Below are 19694 nucleotides of genomic sequence, written 5' to 3'. Positions count from 1 at the left end.
AAACTTCTGCGAAGCCGTTTCATAACCTCCAAATAGAATTGTTGGTTTACTGTCTGGTTTTCAGGGACAATTTTAGAGTGTACGATCCCTTTGATGTCAAAAAAAACAGATCAACATCGTTTTCACATTCCATTTCACTTGTCGAGCTTTTTTTGGTCGAGGTGGGCCAGATGACTTCCATTGTGATGACTGTTGTTTACTTTCTGGATCGTACCCATAGCACCATGACTCATCACCTGTAATGATTTTGTTGAAAAAATGTGGATCATCTTTAAACGCGTCCTTCATTTCCAGACAGGCTTCAACACGACGATCCCTTTGATCTCCAGTAAGAAGTTTCGGCACGAATTTTGCTGCCACTCTCCGCGTCCCCAAATCGATGGTCAAGATGCGCTGAATTGAGCTCCAGGACAACCCGGACAAGTTGTCGAGTTGGTCGATTGTACTGCGTCGATCTTCACTGATGAGATCACGGATTCTGTCGATGTTGTCTTCGCTTCGAGCAATTGAAGGTCGACCGGAATGGGGCTGATTTTCAACCACCAGTTTTCCATTTTTAAACCGAGAAAACCATTCGTACACTAAGAGTATGGTCTTTGTAGGCTGTCTGAATCATCGCAACAGTTGCTGCTGCGTTCTTGCCAAACAAGAAACAAAACTTCACTGCTACACGTTGTTCGTAAGAACTAGCCATTTCCTCGTGTCACATCTGCACTGTACGCACACTCAAAGAACTGCCAAAAAAACCACACTTCTCACTGTTGGGTGACGCCGTGTGGCAGAATGACTCAGCAGAGCTTCTACTACAAACCTCTGGCGGCGCATCCTCCTACTACAAGTACGCAATGTGCAGCATTACGATTCCGGTCCCCACTCGTAATACTGTTTGGATCAGGTAGTCCTATAACATCTAGAGGGAATGGTGATAAGGTGGTAATATACAAAAAAAATTAGAAAATCCCCGATATTATTATAGAATACATGGTTTTGTCGTCACTAGGATGATGATAAAAATCGTGCTAATATTTAACTCAAACTTTTAGTAGATTAGATCCCACATTTACAAGCAGAATACACTGGAAATATTCAGAAACAAATACAGGATAAGTCAAAAAGGACTTTGCAACTTTGTAATTATATAGAAGTTTACTGACACAAGTTACAGAATCGGTGGATGTGTCATTTTGTAGCAAACAACCTCAAATTTGATTCACGTAGTGCATCAGTACCCCATTCCGCCACCAGGAGCACTAGTGTAGTACACACTTCAGATGGCTAGCTGTGCGTTTTTGTTTCATGAAACGAACTCTGCAACAACTGTTCGGCGTAAATTTCGCCGAGATGGGATGGTTTACTTCCATCACGACGGGGCAACACTTCAATTCCTCACGAAAGTTAGAGGTTTCCTTGATAACCGGTCGGTGGATTGGCTGTAAAAGGCCAGTCGTATGGCCACCTCACTGTCCAGACATGACACCACTGGACTTATTTCTCTGGGGTCTTACTATAGACCAAGTGTGTGTTCCTCCCCTACTGAACAATTTAGCTGACCTGAAAAATCGAATCCACACTGCCACTGCTCGATTTGCTGCAACAGGTGTGGGAAGAAACTGATTGCTAGTGGGATGTTTGCCACTTCACAGGTGGTAGTCACATAGAACCAAAACGACTCTGAAATTTGAGGTTTTTTGCTACAAAATGACACATCTACCGATTCTGTCAGTTATATCAACAAATTTCTATGTTATTCCAAAGTTGTAAAATCCTTTTTAACCCACCCTGTATAACTCTGAAGAACGTAAACAATAAAAAATATTGTATTCACACGTTTTTGTATTATGAAAAGTTGTAAACATTCCTACTCATGATTACATAAAGAATGACATTTGTAAATGGGGATTCGAGGTCTCGGAAGAAAGCAGATGGTATGAGGCTGAATCAGGAAGCATTTCCCCTACTTTTTTTTTTAGCCAAATTACGGCTGTAAATCCAAAGTCCACGTATCCATTCCCAGCGGTGTATCTTTTTTAGACCATGCTAGCTAGCCTTATTCGTCGGTAGCTCCACGCTACGGCACTGCTGTCAGTTGTTGAAGATGGCGGTCCATGCATAAGAGCAACGAGGTGTGATTTGTTTTCTATGGAAAAAGGGACAAACGTCTAGCGAAATCCACAGGGCAATGCAGCCCACGTATGGGCAAAAGCGCTTCCCTTTGGGAACTGTGCGGTGGTAGTGGTGTGAGTTCGCAAAAGGCCGTGGAGGCGTGCATGGCAATGAACGTTCTTGGAAGCTGCATTCGTTGCTGATGACAATATTTCCCATGCGGATGTAGCGGTGAAAATGGATCAGCCTGTGCATCACAAGGACATTTTCTGGAAGCTTGGCATTTCGTATGGGAGTGTTTACCACATCGTCCACTGGTCCTTGGGGTACTGGGACGTTTCATATTGATGGGTGCCTAAGCAGTTGCATGACATGATGAAAGATGGTATGGAGTGAAACCTGGTAGTCAAGGAAGGCAGGATTCGGTTGCGATTGTGGACGGGGCCGCAATCAATTACTATTGATTGGCTTTTTTTTTATCACACACAATTTATTTAAAATCAACGACAAATTAAAATAATGGCAATAATTTAAGAATTTTTTCACGGCTGAAAGCCTTAATGGGCATAAATTAAGAATTGTTTAAACTTGTTGTAACTTACAATTACAGTTATTAAAATATAAAAGACAAATCACCAACAATCTTAAAGCTCACTGCTAAAATGCAGTTACCAAATTAGGATTTTAAAACAAGTAACCATGCTCACGGCTGAGGACCTTAATGGCAATAAAGTAAGAATTGTTTCATGGCTGAAGGCCTTAAACGCCAAGAATGGCATTTATTAAAAAAATTAACAATCATTCTGTCAAACAGCAATGCAATAGTACAATTTAATTTAAAAGACAGGCAACTGATCACCAAACAGGTGAAACAAAATGATAACAAACATGGTAGCACAGCCGTTTAACTTGCTGTAACGCCAAGAGTGGCAACTATATTAAAAAAATTTAGAACATACAATAGAACAGCAAGTATAATAACAAGGTTAATTCAAAAGAACAAGCAACTGATCCCCAAACAGGTGAGACAAATGATGGTAACTTGGTAATACAATAATAAAATAATAACACAATAATAAAACACAAGGGCCAGTCACAGACGGTGCTCCAGGAATCGACCTCTGAGTAGGTCAGGCCATAAACACTTTCGCAAGCAATGAGAAAGGCAGTCAAGAGCTGCATTCACATCTCAAGATGGTAACTCAGACTAGTGGCAGTCTATCGAATGCCTAATGATAACCTGCTGAAGCTACCTAACATCCGACAACAAATGCAACGATGGAGCAACACGCCAAGGGCTCTACGTCCTCAGAATGCTGTGTTTAGAGCATCCAAAAGGAGAAAGGAACCACTACTACCAGATCAGAAGAAACACCAACCGACCAACAAATCAAAGAAACAGTCAAAACTACACGCCTTACCAGACAGCAGCAGCAAGGCGAGAAAACGTACACTGCCTTTACATACAGTAACCTCTAGGGCAGGTAACTGGGGCGTTAGCGCCACCAGGTAGGAAAAATACCGCTGGTTGAACTTAGCAAACAGTAAAACATAGAATGCAGCAATTAGTAATAAGAAGTCGGCGAAAGATAGTCAGATCCGCCTTCCCCATGTACTCCACTCGCTGCTCTTCGTCTCGGCGACACTGCGAGCAGCAACACGAACTCAAGTCACTGGAGAATCGCGAGATCTCACAATGATGGAGGTTTCACTACTCGGATTAAAATCCGCTAGTTGGATCCGGTTGACGACTAGGTCGAGTACACTCGCGACCACTGCCCTTCCATCCGGCTGTGCATGCGTACTGCCAGTGGTCGCAGCGTGTTCTCACACTGCACTCGTCACTCCTCCCGAGTCCCCAACCAAACTGCTTTCACACATGGCTCGGAAGAACAACCACGTCATCCCAAAGATAGGGCCACAGTTACTCCACATCGTTAACGCCACTGCTGCCACTAGAGGCCAGCCAACGCTTGCGTAACCAAGTGGCGCCAGCCAACACAAGAAGAAGACAAACAACCGCAACCGTGTAAACTAATCGATACAGTCTGGCCCCCAACAGAGGTCGCAAACCTACAACAGCACCGATGGAAGCCGCAGCACAGCTCATGGAGGATGACAGTCTCCTGTGCCGCACTGTTACTGGCGACCAAAGGTGGATACTGCGCTTCACGCCAGAATCGAATCAGCAAGCATGCTGTGGGAACACCAGTCTTTGCCTCTGACAAAAATATATTGTTCACTGCCATTTATTGCGAACATGGTGTTAAGGGTTTTATGAGACACTGCCACGCCTATGGGCTGCCATATGCAAGAAGTGCCGAGGACATCTCAATATGGACAACGTGGTTAGCCTTCACAACATTGTGGGGCCACATGTGGCAATCAGAATCGCCGACAAGTTCCAGTCATTTCACTGGAAGAGTTTCCACCACCTACCATACAATCTGGAGCTTGCCTCTAGTGATTTCCACGTATTCAGTGTGCTGAAGAAATTCCCCACAAGACAGTGAGTCACTTGCAGTGACGAAGTCAACACAGCAATCAAATGATGGTTCCACAGTCAGAGGAACGAATTCTACCACAGAGCCAGATCAAATTTAGGGCTGCAATGGGACAAATGTCAGTGTGGGGACTATGTGGAAAAATAGTATAAGATAATTATAATTGTAACTGCCTGTATGTACCTAATTTCAGCTAATAAAAAATAGGAGCAATAACTCTCTGATACTCCCTCGTTTAGATAAATAACAGACAATGACAGGTAAAATATAGAATAAATTTCCTTCATGAAAGCTTCTGTAAGTAGATATGTCTAGTAATTGTATGTGAGCTTGACTTGGCAGAGTGTAGATGGACTTACCTAGTGGGGCTGCTCTGGTGGCATGGACATCTCTGAGAAGAGCAAGCTGTTAAGGCTATTAAGTCAGCTTGGAAGCCCTCCTGAGACAAGCCTACCTGATAGGGCTCCCTCAGCTAGTGTGCAGATCTGGCTGAAATAGGGATAGCTGACATGATTGTCTTGTGGAGATCTCACTGAGATTGGTTTACCTTGCAGGGCTACTTTGCTAAATTGAGATATTCCTACCCAGTAGGACTACTCAGCTAGTGTGGAGATCTCGCCGAGATAGGCTGAACTGATATAGCTGCTCAGCTCGTGTGGAGATATGTCAGCTCAGCCTGCATGGATATCTCTCTGAGACAGGCCCACCTGGTAGGGTTGTTCAGCTAGTAAAGGGACCTCACTGAGACGGGCTTATCCTGTCTGGTTTTTCACCTAGTTTGGAGATCTCCATTGGATATCTGGTAGGGGTTACCAGTACGGATTCCCAAAGATAAGGCTACTTGATAGGGCTGTTGAGCCAGCTTGGAAATCTCCCTGAGGAAAACCTACCTGGTGGGTTGTTCATCTGGTGTGGATATCTCTATAAGATGGGCCTACCTTGTGGGGCTGCCCTGCAGACAGGAGATCCTCTGAGATGGGCATACCTGGTAGGGCTGCTCAGCCAGCGTTGAGATCTCCCAGAGGACTACGCCATAGCTCCAGACGTCAGACAGTGAGCTGAACACGCCGTCATGCAGGCTCTCCGGCGCCATCCAGCGCACAGGCAGCAGGCCCTTGTTGCTCTTCCTGTAGTAGTCATTTTCGTACACGTCCCGTGTCATCCCGAAGTCTCCAATCTGTGGACATACAGCTCGTGACAACATGACAGAAGTACTCACTGTTGTAGCCGTCTTCACAAATGAGAACAGAGCTACTTAATTCTTGGTACAGAGAAATATGAACAATAACAAGTATTTAAGCCAATGTTATTTGTTACTACAAATAATCTGACTCTCGAGAGAGTGCAGTGGGGGCAATGAATAATTAATTGACGAGATGTGACTGTCTCAAATGACCTACATCTTTATGTATACTCTAAGTTTTGTTTTTAAAAAGTCATCAATCGTTCTAATGATCTGATGTTGTTCTCAATTTTTGCATCTAGTACTTATCTTCTCATGCTTACGCAGCTATTACATTTAACACAATCATAATCTGTTTTGCATATTCCAATTTTTATCTGCCCATTGTATCATTCTCCCTCTCCTGCTCACTCCACGACTAAGTCATTTATTCCTAGATACCGTAGCAATGTTGCGCTAACTCTGGTAAGGAATTTGTATAGACCTCTATCCTCACATATCCTGTTGGTACTTCTGACTTTTCATACTATATCTGACACATTATTTTTAGTATTTAAATTGCGTTTTGGTTCTTCTGGTGGTCAGTTTCACTTCCATACACTGCTGCCCCCCAAGAGATGCTCGTTTGGGAACTTCTACCTCATTTCCATACCTCATTTCCATCCAAATATCTAGTGTCAGTAGAGCTCTTACATTGCAGAAAGCTTTCTCCACCTGTGTTAATCAATTTTTTTCTGTTGTCTTGTTTGTTTAATAAACAGAAACATTTCTTCAGTGTTTACACCAATATGTAGTTCTCAGTGTTGATGTTAAAGAAGCTGTTACTTTCCTTTCTACTACTCTTCACGACTTCTGTCTTCGCATTGTTTATCCTTAGGCCTGTGCGATGGTAGTGCCAGCCTGTTTCACCAAATTGTTTTTTAGGGGCTACACATGTGGATGGACATGGCTATGAGAAGGTTGAGATGGTCAGAGTAGATGATAGAGAGAAGGGATATGAGGGGATGAATAAGGAAGATGGGGCAGAAGGGAATAGAGAGAGAGGGGGTCGAGGAAGGGATGGATAGATATGGGAAGAAAGTTAGGGAGAGAGAGAGGGTCTCCCCCCTCTCTCTCTCCCTACACTCCTGTACATTCTCTCTGTGCATCTCTTCCTCCATTTCTCTCTAGAGAGGGTGGAGGAGGGGGTGGATATAGTGGGGAAGGAAGTTAGGGAGAGAGAGAGGATCCCTCTCCTTCACCCTCTCTATAGAGAAATGGAGGAAGAGATGGACAGATAGAGTCTACAGAAGGAGGAAGAGGGGGTAGACATACTGGGAGGTGAAGATGATGGACAGAGAGGTGAAGAGGCGATGGACAGAGTGGGATGAAGGAAATGATCAGAGAAAGGGGGAGGAAGAAATGAATAGAGAGAGGGAGGAGGAGGAACAGATCCAGGAGGGAGGTGGAAGATTTAGTGGAGCAGTGTGCAGGTGGAAAAGGAAGGAGCCGGAAGTTATAGTTGGAGATAAGGGGCAGAGGAGATGGACATATAGAAGGATCAGAAGGAAATGAAAAGACAGAGAGAATGTGGAGGAGGAGATATATGGATAGAGTTGGTAGGATGAGATCGACAGAGAGAAGGAGGGATGAAGAGGTGTGCAGAGAGGTGGGAGGAGGAGGTTAGGTAATATATGTACTGAGTGATTATACATCAAAGCTACAATGGAAAGGTTATTATGTCCTCCTAAACCACTGCAGCGATTTCAACTAAATTGAATTCATATACCACTTGCTGTATGAGAATTCGCACTGTCAGGGTTAGAACCTCCTAGTTCCCATGAGCAGAGACATGGGAGAAAAGCGTTTTCATCCCTGAAATGCAGGCTGCCCTCCAGAACACGTGGGTTGTGAGGTTAGTACTGACATGCCTTGCAGGGGCTACATATGTGGATGGGCTTGGCTGAGGACACAGTTTGCGGGGGTGGGGGATGGAATGTGAGAGAACGAGGAGGATAAAGTGGACAGGGATTGGGGAAGAGGAGTTGAATATGAAGACAGGGGAGAGGGCGTGTTGTATGGGCAGTACAGGCATGAATCGCAGGGTCTACATGTGAGGATGAGCACAGCTAGCAGTGACTAGACGAATTTTAAGAGACAGGGAGAATGAGGTGGACAGAGAAATTGGGTAGAGAACGTAGACTGACAGAGAGGGGGGAGCAAGGGATGGACAGGGAGAATGTAGAGGACGAGTTGAAGAGAGAGGGAGGAGGGGATGGACAGTGAGAAGGAGAAGGATGAGACAGAAGCAGGAGGAGCAGGAGACAGAGAGCGAGGGAAGAGAAGGACAGAGAGAGTGGGAGGAGGAAATCGACAAAGAAAGGGAGATGAAGGGGGAAGATGAAGGAGGTAGGTGGAAATTGTAGGCGTATAGTGGGCAGGTGGAAAAGCAGAACGAGGGAGGAGGAGATATATAGCTTATCTGACTTTTCTTGAAACTACGGCTCCTACTATTGCTTGGTATTCATCTATGGAAATTCGAAGCTTTGTGACGCTCGCCAATCTATTCGAGCTGACACTAAGTGGCACTGCACTTGCCATTACCCGCTGAACCGCTTCACCTTGTGCTGTGACATCTATTTAATTTAATTTCATAATCATAGCTACAAAAAAGTACCACATATGAATATGAACGTCATCGTAATGCGCTTTCACGAGACCTTGTTACTTCCTTGCGTCATTTCCAACGCAGCAAGCGGCCAGTTTGTAGAGTGAGCTGTAAATGTCAGCACTGTCGGAGATTTAGTCCCGCAATATTCCTCTCACCGTGACGGGCATTAAGGCTTACTACCCCGTTCCCCACATTTTCTGCTAAGATGATGTGGCTTAGATGATGTGATACTCTGTTGCTGGCTTATGGCTGAAAAATTGCAGTCCACCGTAATGAATTTACGTGATTTTGCTGTATTCAACAATCTTCAGTTTCCTTTATCATATTAAGAATTTTTGCTGTTTTCCAGATGAACATAAATTGAAAATACTTTCAAAACTGCAAGCTTTCAGTCATAGTTTGTAGGTGTCACATACCAGGCAGAGGATCGGCAGCCGTTTGGAACTCTTACCGAAATGAAATATGAATCAAAAGCAAAATTATATATTTAGGTATGCCAAACTACACGATGGCCCTGCGGCCTCCCCTCTTCTCCCACACTTCTCTCTCCTTCTAGGGATGGTGGAATGAAATGAAATGACATGTCATGTGGCTAGCGCCTCCCGTCGGGTAGACCGGTCGCGTGGTGCATGTCTTTTGAGTTGACACCACTTCGGCGACTTTGGTGTCGATGGGGATAATATGATAATATGATGATGATGAAGACTACCTGAGCGGAGAAAATCTCCGACCCAGCCGGGAATCGAACCCGGGACCCGTTGCACTGTATTCGACCGCGCTGCCAACTCAGCTATCGAGACGTACTGGGGATGTTAATTACGCCCATGTAATTAAGCGAGTAATGAAGCATTTTTCGTTAGTTTTCGAACATTATTCTATACTTTCAGTAAATATATATGGTCACATTTCCATTCCAAAAGTATTTTTACGTCATCAGATCTGTTCTCTAGAGCATTACCCATATTTTTTTAAACCATTTAGAAAGTCACTAAAAACAGGCTACCGGTATTTACGGTTTATTTAAATGGTAACCCCCCTAACCTTAATATTGAATGGATGGTACAAATGTTACATTTACTGTCATGCAACGCAGTATGATTAAATTAACCCAATTATCTGTCCGTGCACGGCAGTGCACAGGTAGGAATACGTTCAAAAAAGCCGCGCGTAAAAATGCGAGTCTTCATGCTGTCATATCTCGTGTTCTATTGATCACAGACATAAGGGGTCAAGTGTTTTGTATAAACCTTGACCTAGCGACCATATGTATACCTATCGGAAGAACGGGCACACTGTAGTTACCCTATAAAAATGGTTCAAATAGTTCTAAGCACTTTGGGACTTAACATCTGAGGTCATCAGTCCCTTAGACTTAGAACTACTTAAACCTAACTAACCTAAGGACATCACACACATTCATACCCGAGGCAGGATTCTAACCTGCGACCGTAACAGCTGCGCGGTTCCGGACTGAAGTGCCTAGAACCGCTCGGCCACAACGGCGGGCTGTTACCCTACAGTACAGGCTAAAAATTTAAACATCACACACTTCCTCCAGCGTAGCAATTTGAGCGAACTGGTTGTTTCTTTTGCGTTAGGTGTGGTCTAGGGTTGATCTTAGGTGGTTTATAAAAGCACTATATGGTCCTGGGCGGTTCCTGATAAAACCGCAAAAAACAATGACTTTTGGGTACGAAAAGAACCATTTGTGGTGATGTCCAGTTCTATAATTCTTATTCATGTCAGACCGTTTAAATTTTTATCATACGTTCTTAACGTGATGTCCTTGGGGAACTTCGAAACTTTTTTCGTTATCTTTAGCCGTTACCGAGCTCCAGATGTTCTAAGTTACCGTACTTATGCAGAAAACAGCAAAATCCGTTTTTAGCCGGTTTTGCGCCGTGAGCCACAGCTGTCTAAATAACTAACAATTGCAAATGGATCAAATTTTCACTGCACATTCTGGCGACATTACTCTAGAACATAATATTCCTGTTTTCGAAAAACTGTGCCTATTATCGAGATACAGCCGAAAAACCACGACTTTTGGGTGCTAATAGCACGAATTGTGGGGATGGACACTTCTATAATTTATATGCATGGTAAATAGTCGAAATTGTTTCAAAATATGTTCTTAAGATGATGTTCTCGGGGAACTTCGAAACTTTTTTCGATAACATGATCCATTATCGAGATCGAGAGGTTCAAAGTTACCGTAATTATGCACTTGAAATCCGCACGTTAATATAGTGTCAGAGGTGTAACTGTAGTTTTAACCGACGTAGTGAACACATCGCAAGTATTACAGGGCCATCGCAAAGGTTATGTGGTCACCAAACTATGTTTTTACTCAGCATTTTTTCACCAATAACACTTTATGATGCGCTGTCTCTGCCTAATGTGCACTTCACGCCTATATCAATATGCCCAGAGTGGTATTGCAGCGACAAAACATGGGCTAAAATCAACCTTTACATGCCCGAAAAGAACTTATAATGAGTCCCAAAAATTATGTTAAACTAGCAAGTCCCCAGATTCAATGAAATATTTATAACAACATTTTTACTCTTTTTTTTACAAATTTTTACAAATCACAAGTTGGAGATGAACTGTGTCGATGACCAAAGTATTCATAAAAATATAAAGCAAACGATTTTGTGTTAACATTTTGTTATGTGTAGTTATTTGCTGTTTATATGTGTCAAAGTGTATAAATGTGGCGAAGTATATAAACTGTCAAAACTTTACTGACCTATCAATTTTTTTTAATTAAATGAGACATCCTGTTGTAGCAGGGGAAAAGAAGGGAACCAGCAGAAAAGTGCTCCTGTCGGACCACAAAAAGGCGAATATGTACCTCTTTACAAGACACTGACAGAAAATTGGGAATCAGCTGCCTCAGTCGTCATTCTGCCTTCCTCGCCAAAAATTTTGGCATCCGGACATGTTTGCGCTTTTTGTGCTGAAAGAGAGTACTAGAGAGATAGGGTCGGTGGAAGAGAAATAAGACAGTGCCGGGTGGCACAGAAAAAAAGAGGAGACAGTGATGGTGGAGAGAGGAAGAGGAACTGAAAGAGAAAGAGAGATAGATGAAGACAACAGTAGTGGGAGGTGAAGAGAGAGTGGTAGTAAAAGAGAAGGTGGATGGAGATAGAAGCAGTAGGAGCAAAAGAGAGAGCAGACAGACCAAATGAAAAACACAGTTGTGTGGAGACCACAGATAAGCTTTAGGACTCTGGACCATCTCAGACTGGGGACGGTCTGTCGGTACAGTGTTAACGGTATTTTGGACCGAAATTTTAAACAAGTGGGCACAGAGTCTGTCACCATGTCAGTTAAATTACACATGTTACTCAAGACATTTCTACATATATTAAAATGATAGTTGATCCATTTCTGTGTTTCTTAATTTAGTCTTATCTTACATATACATCTGCATATTAATCTCACTGTTTGTACCTGTTTCGGCTATTGAATATGTGTGTGTGTTTGTCTCTGTGTCTGCATGATTCCAAATATCCAGTCCCTGTGTTTGTGTGTATGCTCTTGTTTGTATAATTCTCTTATAACATACATGACACATTGTTGGTTATGTCATTCAGTATGCTCCAGACGTCCCGCTATCGTAGAATTTGCTCTATATTGTCATACTCAGTTCAGGTTCTTTATGTGTGTGTGAGTCTGTCACCATGTAAAGTGACATGCTCAGGAGTTCTTAGTTCTTCACAAGAGCACATGGGTGTCCAGCCGAGACCAAAGTAACTAAAGTGTTCTGGGTATGGACCATGGCCTGCAAGGTAATGGACCATGCCACATGTGAGATCTATATGCTTTAGCCTCATGCGTTCCTTGATGTTTGGGAAAAAAGTGTAGATGCAACGCTCCTTTTCAGTCGAATCCCATTTTCGCTGGCAAGTATCATTTCGCCAGCAGTCTAGTAGTCGCTTTTCTATGATGTTCACTTCTGTAATTTCAAATGCCTTGGCGCATCTGCTTTTCTTCAACCAGTATGCTGCTGCTCTTTGACAGATGGGGGCCGTTGTAGCCGAGCACTACAGTCTGGAACCGCGCGACCGCTACGGTCGCAGGTTCGAATCCTGCCACGGGCATGGATGTGTGTGATGTCCTTAGGTTTAAATAGTTCTAAGTTCTAAGGGACTGGTGACCTCAGATGTTAGGTCCCATAGTGCTCAGAGCCATCTGAGCCATTTGCACAGATGGTGATGTCAATGGTTCACACTCTCCCATCACCACGCATAGTGGCTCCACAGATGTTATGCCAAAGGCCCCCTACGCCCCGAGCAGAATACTTGTTTGGCCATATATCACAATGATTTTATGTGTTGCAAGCCCTGAGACACACAGCCACCGACACTGCCATGGTGCCCATTGGCCCCTATATGATAGCACGCTGGCCACTGCGCTTCTCCAATGGGTGACAGCTGCTCCAGCACTGGAGGCATCAGCTGTACCTCAGCCGCTCCTGCCTTAGACGCAGAGCCCAGAAGATGTCACTTGCAGAAGCAGTGGTATTATGCCACCACTAGGCGATGCCGTGCTCTGTCAGAATTGCAGGACATAACGCACACACATGATGGAGGAAAATGGACGCCTCAGCCAGACTATCATTAACACTTTAGAAGCACAAAACAAACCTGCCGACTCCAGGTTTATTTCAACTACAAGTCCTAGTGATTCATTTGCTCGATTTGCTCACAGGAGGATTAGCCGAGCGGTCTAGGGCGCTGCAGTCATGGACTGTGCGGCTGGTCCCGGCGGAGGTTCGAGTCCTCCCTCGGGCATGGGTGTGTGTGTGTGTGTTTGTCCTTAGGATAATTTAGGTTAAGTAGTGTGTAAGGTTAGGGACTGATAACCTTAGCAGTTGAGTCCCATAGGATTTCACACACTTTTTTTTTTACTCACAGGAACCTAATGTGTAGCTGTATTGGAGTTTTTTGCTTATTGTGCACACAGTGGACAATTTTAATCAGTTGTCATATTTCTCAATGTGAACCATTTTCATTTGTTCCGTCCAAAATATGTCTCATTGCCACTGGGATTTGGGTTGCAGAGCACTATTTCAGTAGCTATTTGTTCAAGTAAATTTACAGTTCCATACCTAAACTGATGACCTACAGTAATATTCAATACTGGATTACCACTTTAATTTTTGTCATATGTATTCGTAGTCATATGGTAATACTTGATGAATGTTAGAAAAAATATAGAAAATTTGCTTCTAAAAAGAAATTCTAAATCTAAGTGCATTTCAAAGCTTTCCAGGCCTGTCAGTACCATCATGTTGTGAAGAAGTTTTGTAAAGTCCATGTTTCCTTAGCTGTAAGGAACAATCCATTGGCCTATTGCCACATTTCAGTGAGTTTAGGCTTCCCTTTGCATCATTATTTTGAATTTTTTTCCGGTATGCAGGTAGGTGGTACCATTGAAATGGTGCTAAACCGGCAGGCTGACTTGCTGCTCTCTTCAGGTGGTCCTTACGACAATTTTGTCCTCCACTAGGTGCGATCTCGTATACATCCCCTTCCTCCTAGCACACCCTTCTGGATCCTTACCGTTCCCTACTACTGTTGATCTCAGTTCTGTGGTACCTGCGGGTCGTGCCACTGGCGAGGTGGATGACGAAGTGTGCTGCCGGGACTCTGTGCCCCATCCGCAGTCTGTCTACGGCCACTGCAGTGGTCAGGTCGACACTGATACAGAGCTTTGGTCCCAGGTTTTCAGTTGGCGTGGCGTGAATGTGTCTCCCCCCATTCTTATACCATGCTCTCATTACACTGAAGGCTGGGTTCCAGACAGAAGCTGCTACATTTATTTATCAGCTCATCTTGTTGCCAGACCTCTACAGATTAATTTACAATACATTCCTGTGGGTAGAGCCTGCTCATGCAATGCGAAATGGAGAGCTGACACCACACCACTGCATCATCAGCGTCCCTACCCTTGCAGTGGCGCAAACACATTGAGGGCCACGGTTCGAGACCCAGCAATGCACTTCCCTCTCCAACTCGCCAGCGGCGCAGACACCGTGCTCCACAAAGTTTGGAAGCACAGTTGAAACTGGCAAAGAAATTAAATTCCTTTTATGCAACTTGTTGTTTATTATTTCGTTATATACGACTACATTTAATGAGGATGGATAAAAAACTAAAATCACACATAGCTTGGTTGAACACTAGAATGAAACCTAACATGTACACTGAGATGCTAGAGACAGAAAAAATGGCTCTGAGCACTATGCGACTTAACTTCTGAGGTCATCAGTCGCCTAGAACTTAGAACTATTTAAACCTAACTAACCTAAGGACATCACACACATTCATGTCGAGGCAGGATTCGAACCTGCCACCGTAGCGGTCGCTCGGCTCCAGACTGTAACTCCTAGAACCGCACGGCCAATCCGGCCGGCGCTAGAGACAGAATTGATTAGAATGTATGAGGACCTAGGGGAAGAAAATTTAATGTTTCAACAGGATAACGCATCTATGTATGTTTCAGCTGCAACCAAAAAGTGGTTTGAAGATAAAGATATCGGTGTCTTCGCGATGTCGTCAGTCATACGACCACACCTGAGAAATCGATCCGCCGGATGCGATTCTCTGGATAAACAGAACAGAAGAACGGCTGGCTGTGTTAGCCAAAGAGTACACAGCCAGTCGCAGTGCTTAAGCTCGCCGCTAGGCCACTTCATGTGCAGCACGAGAGTAGTGCAGTTGTACCAGTCTACAGTTCGTAGCCGCACTCAGTGGTCAGCCAGATCCGATGTTAGTTATCGTCTGCAGCTCAGTCGTTGCTGCCATCAAGTCTTTGTAGCTCCGATCCAAGTTACTCTTCAAATTAACCGGATTCGACATTCGAGATTACGAGAGATTAATTCGTCATTGCAGAATTTGTGACTTGTAAATTATGTCTTTCTACAGACGCTTAGTCTAGTCGCGTCTTCTATAATTGTCAACCAACTGATCATGGACTACAGCAAAGTTAAATAATAAATACTTTCTTATTTGTACTCCTGCTAATTAATTGTGATTTCCTGTTGTAGCTACCAAGCAGTCTTGGCATAATAGAACGCACGTTTCCACCTCCTTGGCTACCTCATATTTGCCACGTCATGTTGATGGACTCGATTATGGTGGAAGATCGAGAGCCATCACTCTTGCCATGGCCTGCACGTAGCCTGGATATGAACCGCGTGGAAAACCTCTGGGGAATACTTGAGAGCCGGCCGCCGTGGTCTAGCGGTTCTAGGCGCTCAGTCCGGAACCGCGGGACTGCTACGGTCGCAGGTTCGAATCCTGCCTCGGGCATGGATGTGTGTGATGTCCTTCGGTTAGTTAGGTTTAAGTAGTTCTAAGTTCTAGGGGACTGATGACCACAGATGTTAAGTCCCATGGTGCTCAGAGCCATTTGAACCATTTTGAATACTTGAGAGGAGTGTTTATCGCAATCCACGGCAATTTGAGGCCGTATGTGAGGTGAAAAGTGCAGTACGGGAAGAGAGGGCGACCGTTTCACTGCAAGACCTGCAAACCCTAACAAAATCAATACCGCAGAGAATGTTTGAGGTAACTGGAAAAAATGGGGTTTAGACAAAGAACCAATAATGCAATGACACAACAGGGCAGTGACTGTCTTTTTACCAATTTCCGTTTAGGAAATGCAAACGGCTTATTTTGTCATTCGTCTTATGAAAAAACTATGTGATTTCGTGGTTATTGTTTTTCTTTATGTAGTTACTACTTCCTTAATAAATTCGATACAGTATGCTACATACACTACTGGCCATTAAAATTGCTGCACCACGAAGATGACGTGCTACAGACGCGAAATTTAACCGACAGGAAGAAGATACTGTGATATGTAAATGATTAGGTTTTCAGAGCATTCACACAATGTTGGCGCCGGTGACTACACCTACGACGTGCTGACATGAGGAAAGTTTTCAACCGATTTCTCATACACAAACAGCAGTTGACCGGCGTTGCCTGGTGAAACGTTGTTGTGATGCCTCGTGTAAGGAGGACAAATGCGTACTATCACGTTTCCGACTTTGATAAAGGTCGGATTGTAGCCTATAGCGATTGCGGTTTATCGTATGGCGACATTGCTGCTCGCGTTGGTCGAGATACAATGACTGTTAGCAGAATATGGAATCGGTGAGTTCAGGAGGGTAATACGGAACGCCGTACTGGATCCCAACGGCCACGTATCACTAGCAGTCGAGATGACAGGCAACTTATCCGCATGGCTGTAACGGATTGTGCAGCCACGTCTCGATTCCTGAGCTAACAGATGGGGACGTTTGCAAGACAAGAACCATCTGCACGAACAGTTCCATGACGTTTGCAGCTGCATGGGCTATCAGCTCGGAGACCGTGGCTGCGGTTACCCTTGACGCTGCATCACAGACAGGAATGCCTGCGATGGTGTACTCAACGACGAACCTGGGTACACGAATGGCAAAACGTCATTTTTTCGGATGAATCGAGGTTCTGTTTACAGTATCATGATGGTCGCATCCGTGCTTGTCGACACCGCGGTGAACGCACATTGGAAGCGTGTATTCGTCATCGCCATACTGGCGTATCACCCGGCATGATGGTATGGGGTGCCATCGGTTACACGTCTCGGTCACCTCTTGTTCGCATTGGCGGCACTTTTAACAGTGGACGTTACATTTCAGACGTGTTACGACCCGTGGCTCTACCCTTAATTCGATCCCTGCGAAACCCTACATTTCAGCAGGATAATGCACGACCGCATGTCGCAGATCCTGTACGGGCGTTTCTGGATACAGAAAATGTTCGACTGCTGCCCTGGCCAGCACATTCTCCAGATCTCTCACCAACTGAAAACGCCTGGTCAATGGTGGCCGAGCAACTGGCTCATCACAATACGCCAGTCACTACTCTTGATGAACTGTGGTATTGTGTTGAAGCTGCATGGGCAGCTGTACGTGTACACGCTATCGAAGCTCTGTTTGACTCAGTGGCCAGGCGTATCAAGGCTGTTATTACGGCCAGAGGTGGTTGTTCTGGGTACTGAATTCTCAGGATCTATGCACCCAAATTGGGTGAAAATGTAATCACATGTCAGTTCTAGTATATTTGTGCAATGAAAAGCCGTTTATTATCTGCATTTCTTCTTGGTGTAGCACTTTTAATGGCCAGTAGTGTACTTCCTTATTAAATTCGATACAGTATGCTACATACATTGTGCTACCACCTTCGTTGCCTTTATACTGGTTCCCACCAGTGTAGTAGTGTGAGCAGCTGGTGGGTGGCTACGGTACCTTGACAGTGAGGTCCTGCGCGACCATGCAGTTGCGCGCCGCCAGGTCCCTATGCACGAACTTGACGGCCTCCAGGTATGCCATGCCGTCCGCGATCTCGGCTGCCATCCTCTGCACCCGGCCCAGGGGGAGGCCATCCTGCAACATCGAGACACCCTCTGCTGGTGAGCAAGGCAGGCCCGATGCACGACACGGGCAGTCATCGGCGCAAATTCCAGCGAATCCCAGGGGAGTGTGTTCATGTGGTACAGTGCTCACCTGCCACACAATATTAATATACAGAGTATGCACACTAAGGTGAAGAAAGTCATAGGATACCTCCTAATACCATGTCGGACCTCCATTAGCCTGGTGTAGTGCAGTAACTCGATCTGGACTCGACTCAACAAGTCGTGGAAAGTCCCCTGCAGAAATATTGAGCCATGCTGCCTCTATAGCCGTTCATAACCCCAAAAATGTTGCTGATGCCGAATTTTGGGCACAAACTGACCTCTCGATTATATCTCACAAATGTTCGACAAGATTCTTGTTGTGCGAACTGGGTGGCCGAGTCATTCGCTTGAACTGTCCAGAATGTTCTTCGAACCAATTCCGAACAGCTGTGGCCCGTAAGATTTTTGGGACCATGAATGGCTGTAAGTGGTCTCCAAGTACCTGAATACAACCACTTCAAGTCAATAATCGGTTCAATTGGACCAGAGGGCCCAGTCCATGATACGTAAATGGCCACACCATTAGTGAACCACCATCAGTTTGTAAACTGCCTTCTTTACGATCTGTTAGGCCTCGTTACTAGTACACTTGGGCTAATTTCCTCGGGAGTCTCTACTTAACACGGTGTTGGCATTGGAGGCAATCGTCTGACAGAATTAAAATGTCATTGGTAAACCTCAAAGTTTTTATTTCATCATCCTTGCCTTCAATTCCCAGTGCAAATTTTGCTTCGGTTTGCTTTACTGCTTGCTCAATAGACAGACTGAATAACACCAGGGATAGGCTGCAACTGTATCTCACCTCCTTCTCAACCACTGCCCAGCCTTAGGGGACGTACACTACGTGATGAAAATTATCTGGACACCCCAAAAACATACGTTTTTCATATTTGATGCTTTGTGCTGTCACCTAATGCCAGTTACTCCATATCAGCGACGTCTATACTCATGCTGAGAGAGCAGAATGGGGCGCTCCCCAGAACTCACGGACTTCGAACGCGGTCAGGTGATTTGGTGTCACTTGTGTTATACGTCTGATGCAAGATTCACACGCTGCTAAACATCCCTAGGTCCACTATTCCCGATGTGATAGTGAAGTGGAAACGTGAAAGGAGACGTACAGCAGAAAATCGTACAGGCCAATCTCGTCTGTTGACTGACAGAGACCACCGACAGTTCAATAGGGTCGTAATGCGTAATAGGCAGACATCTGTGCAGACCATCACACAAGAATTCCAAACTGCATCAGGATCCACTGCAAGTACTATGACAGTTAGGCGGGAGGTAAGAAAAATTGGATTTCACGGTCGAGCAGCTGCTCATAATCCACACATCACGCCGGTAAATGCCAAACGACGCCTCGCTTGGTGTAAGGAGCGTAAACATTGGACGATTTACAGTGGAATAACGTCGTGGGGAGTGACGAATCACGGTACACAATGTGGCGATCCGATGGCAGGGTGTGGGCACGGCGAATGCCCGATGAACGTCACCTGCCAGCGTGTGGAGCGCCTACAGTAAAATTCGGAGGCAGTAGTGTTATGGTGTGGCCGTGCTTTTTATGGAGGGGTCTTGCATCCCTTGTTTTGCGTGGTAGTATCACAGCACAGGCCTACGTTGATGTTTTAAGCACCTTCTTGCTTCCCACTGTTGTAGAGCAATTCGGGGATGGCGATTGCATCTTTCAACTCGATCGAACACCTGTTCGTAGCCGCGCTGGATTAGCCGAGCG

At 44.8% G+C, this 19694-nt stretch overlaps 1 protein-coding gene across 1 annotated transcript in view; it reads right to left on the bottom strand.

Annotated features, from left to right (window-relative positions):
- The window catches only part of LOC126424675 (insulin receptor-related protein-like), a gene marked incomplete at its 5' end in the record, with an annotated part of 166117 nt that overhangs the window by 3039 nt on the left and 143384 nt on the right, over positions 1-19694 (bottom strand). The window contains 2 exons of the mRNA XM_050087404.1: positions 5593-5784; positions 17751-17888. Of these exons, the coding sequence (XP_049943361.1) occupies positions 5593-5784; positions 17751-17888 (330 nt within the window). The remainder of the gene's footprint in view (positions 1-5592; positions 5785-17750; positions 17889-19694) is intronic.

Source organism: Schistocerca serialis, chromosome 10 (assembly GCF_023864345.2).
Source record: "Schistocerca serialis cubense isolate TAMUIC-IGC-003099 chromosome 10, iqSchSeri2.2, whole genome shotgun sequence".
Taxonomy (NCBI): Eukaryota; Metazoa; Arthropoda; class Insecta; order Orthoptera; family Acrididae; genus Schistocerca; species Schistocerca serialis.
The sequence above is the reverse complement of the archived record's forward strand: the minus strand, read 5'-3'. Positions and strand labels throughout refer to the sequence as shown.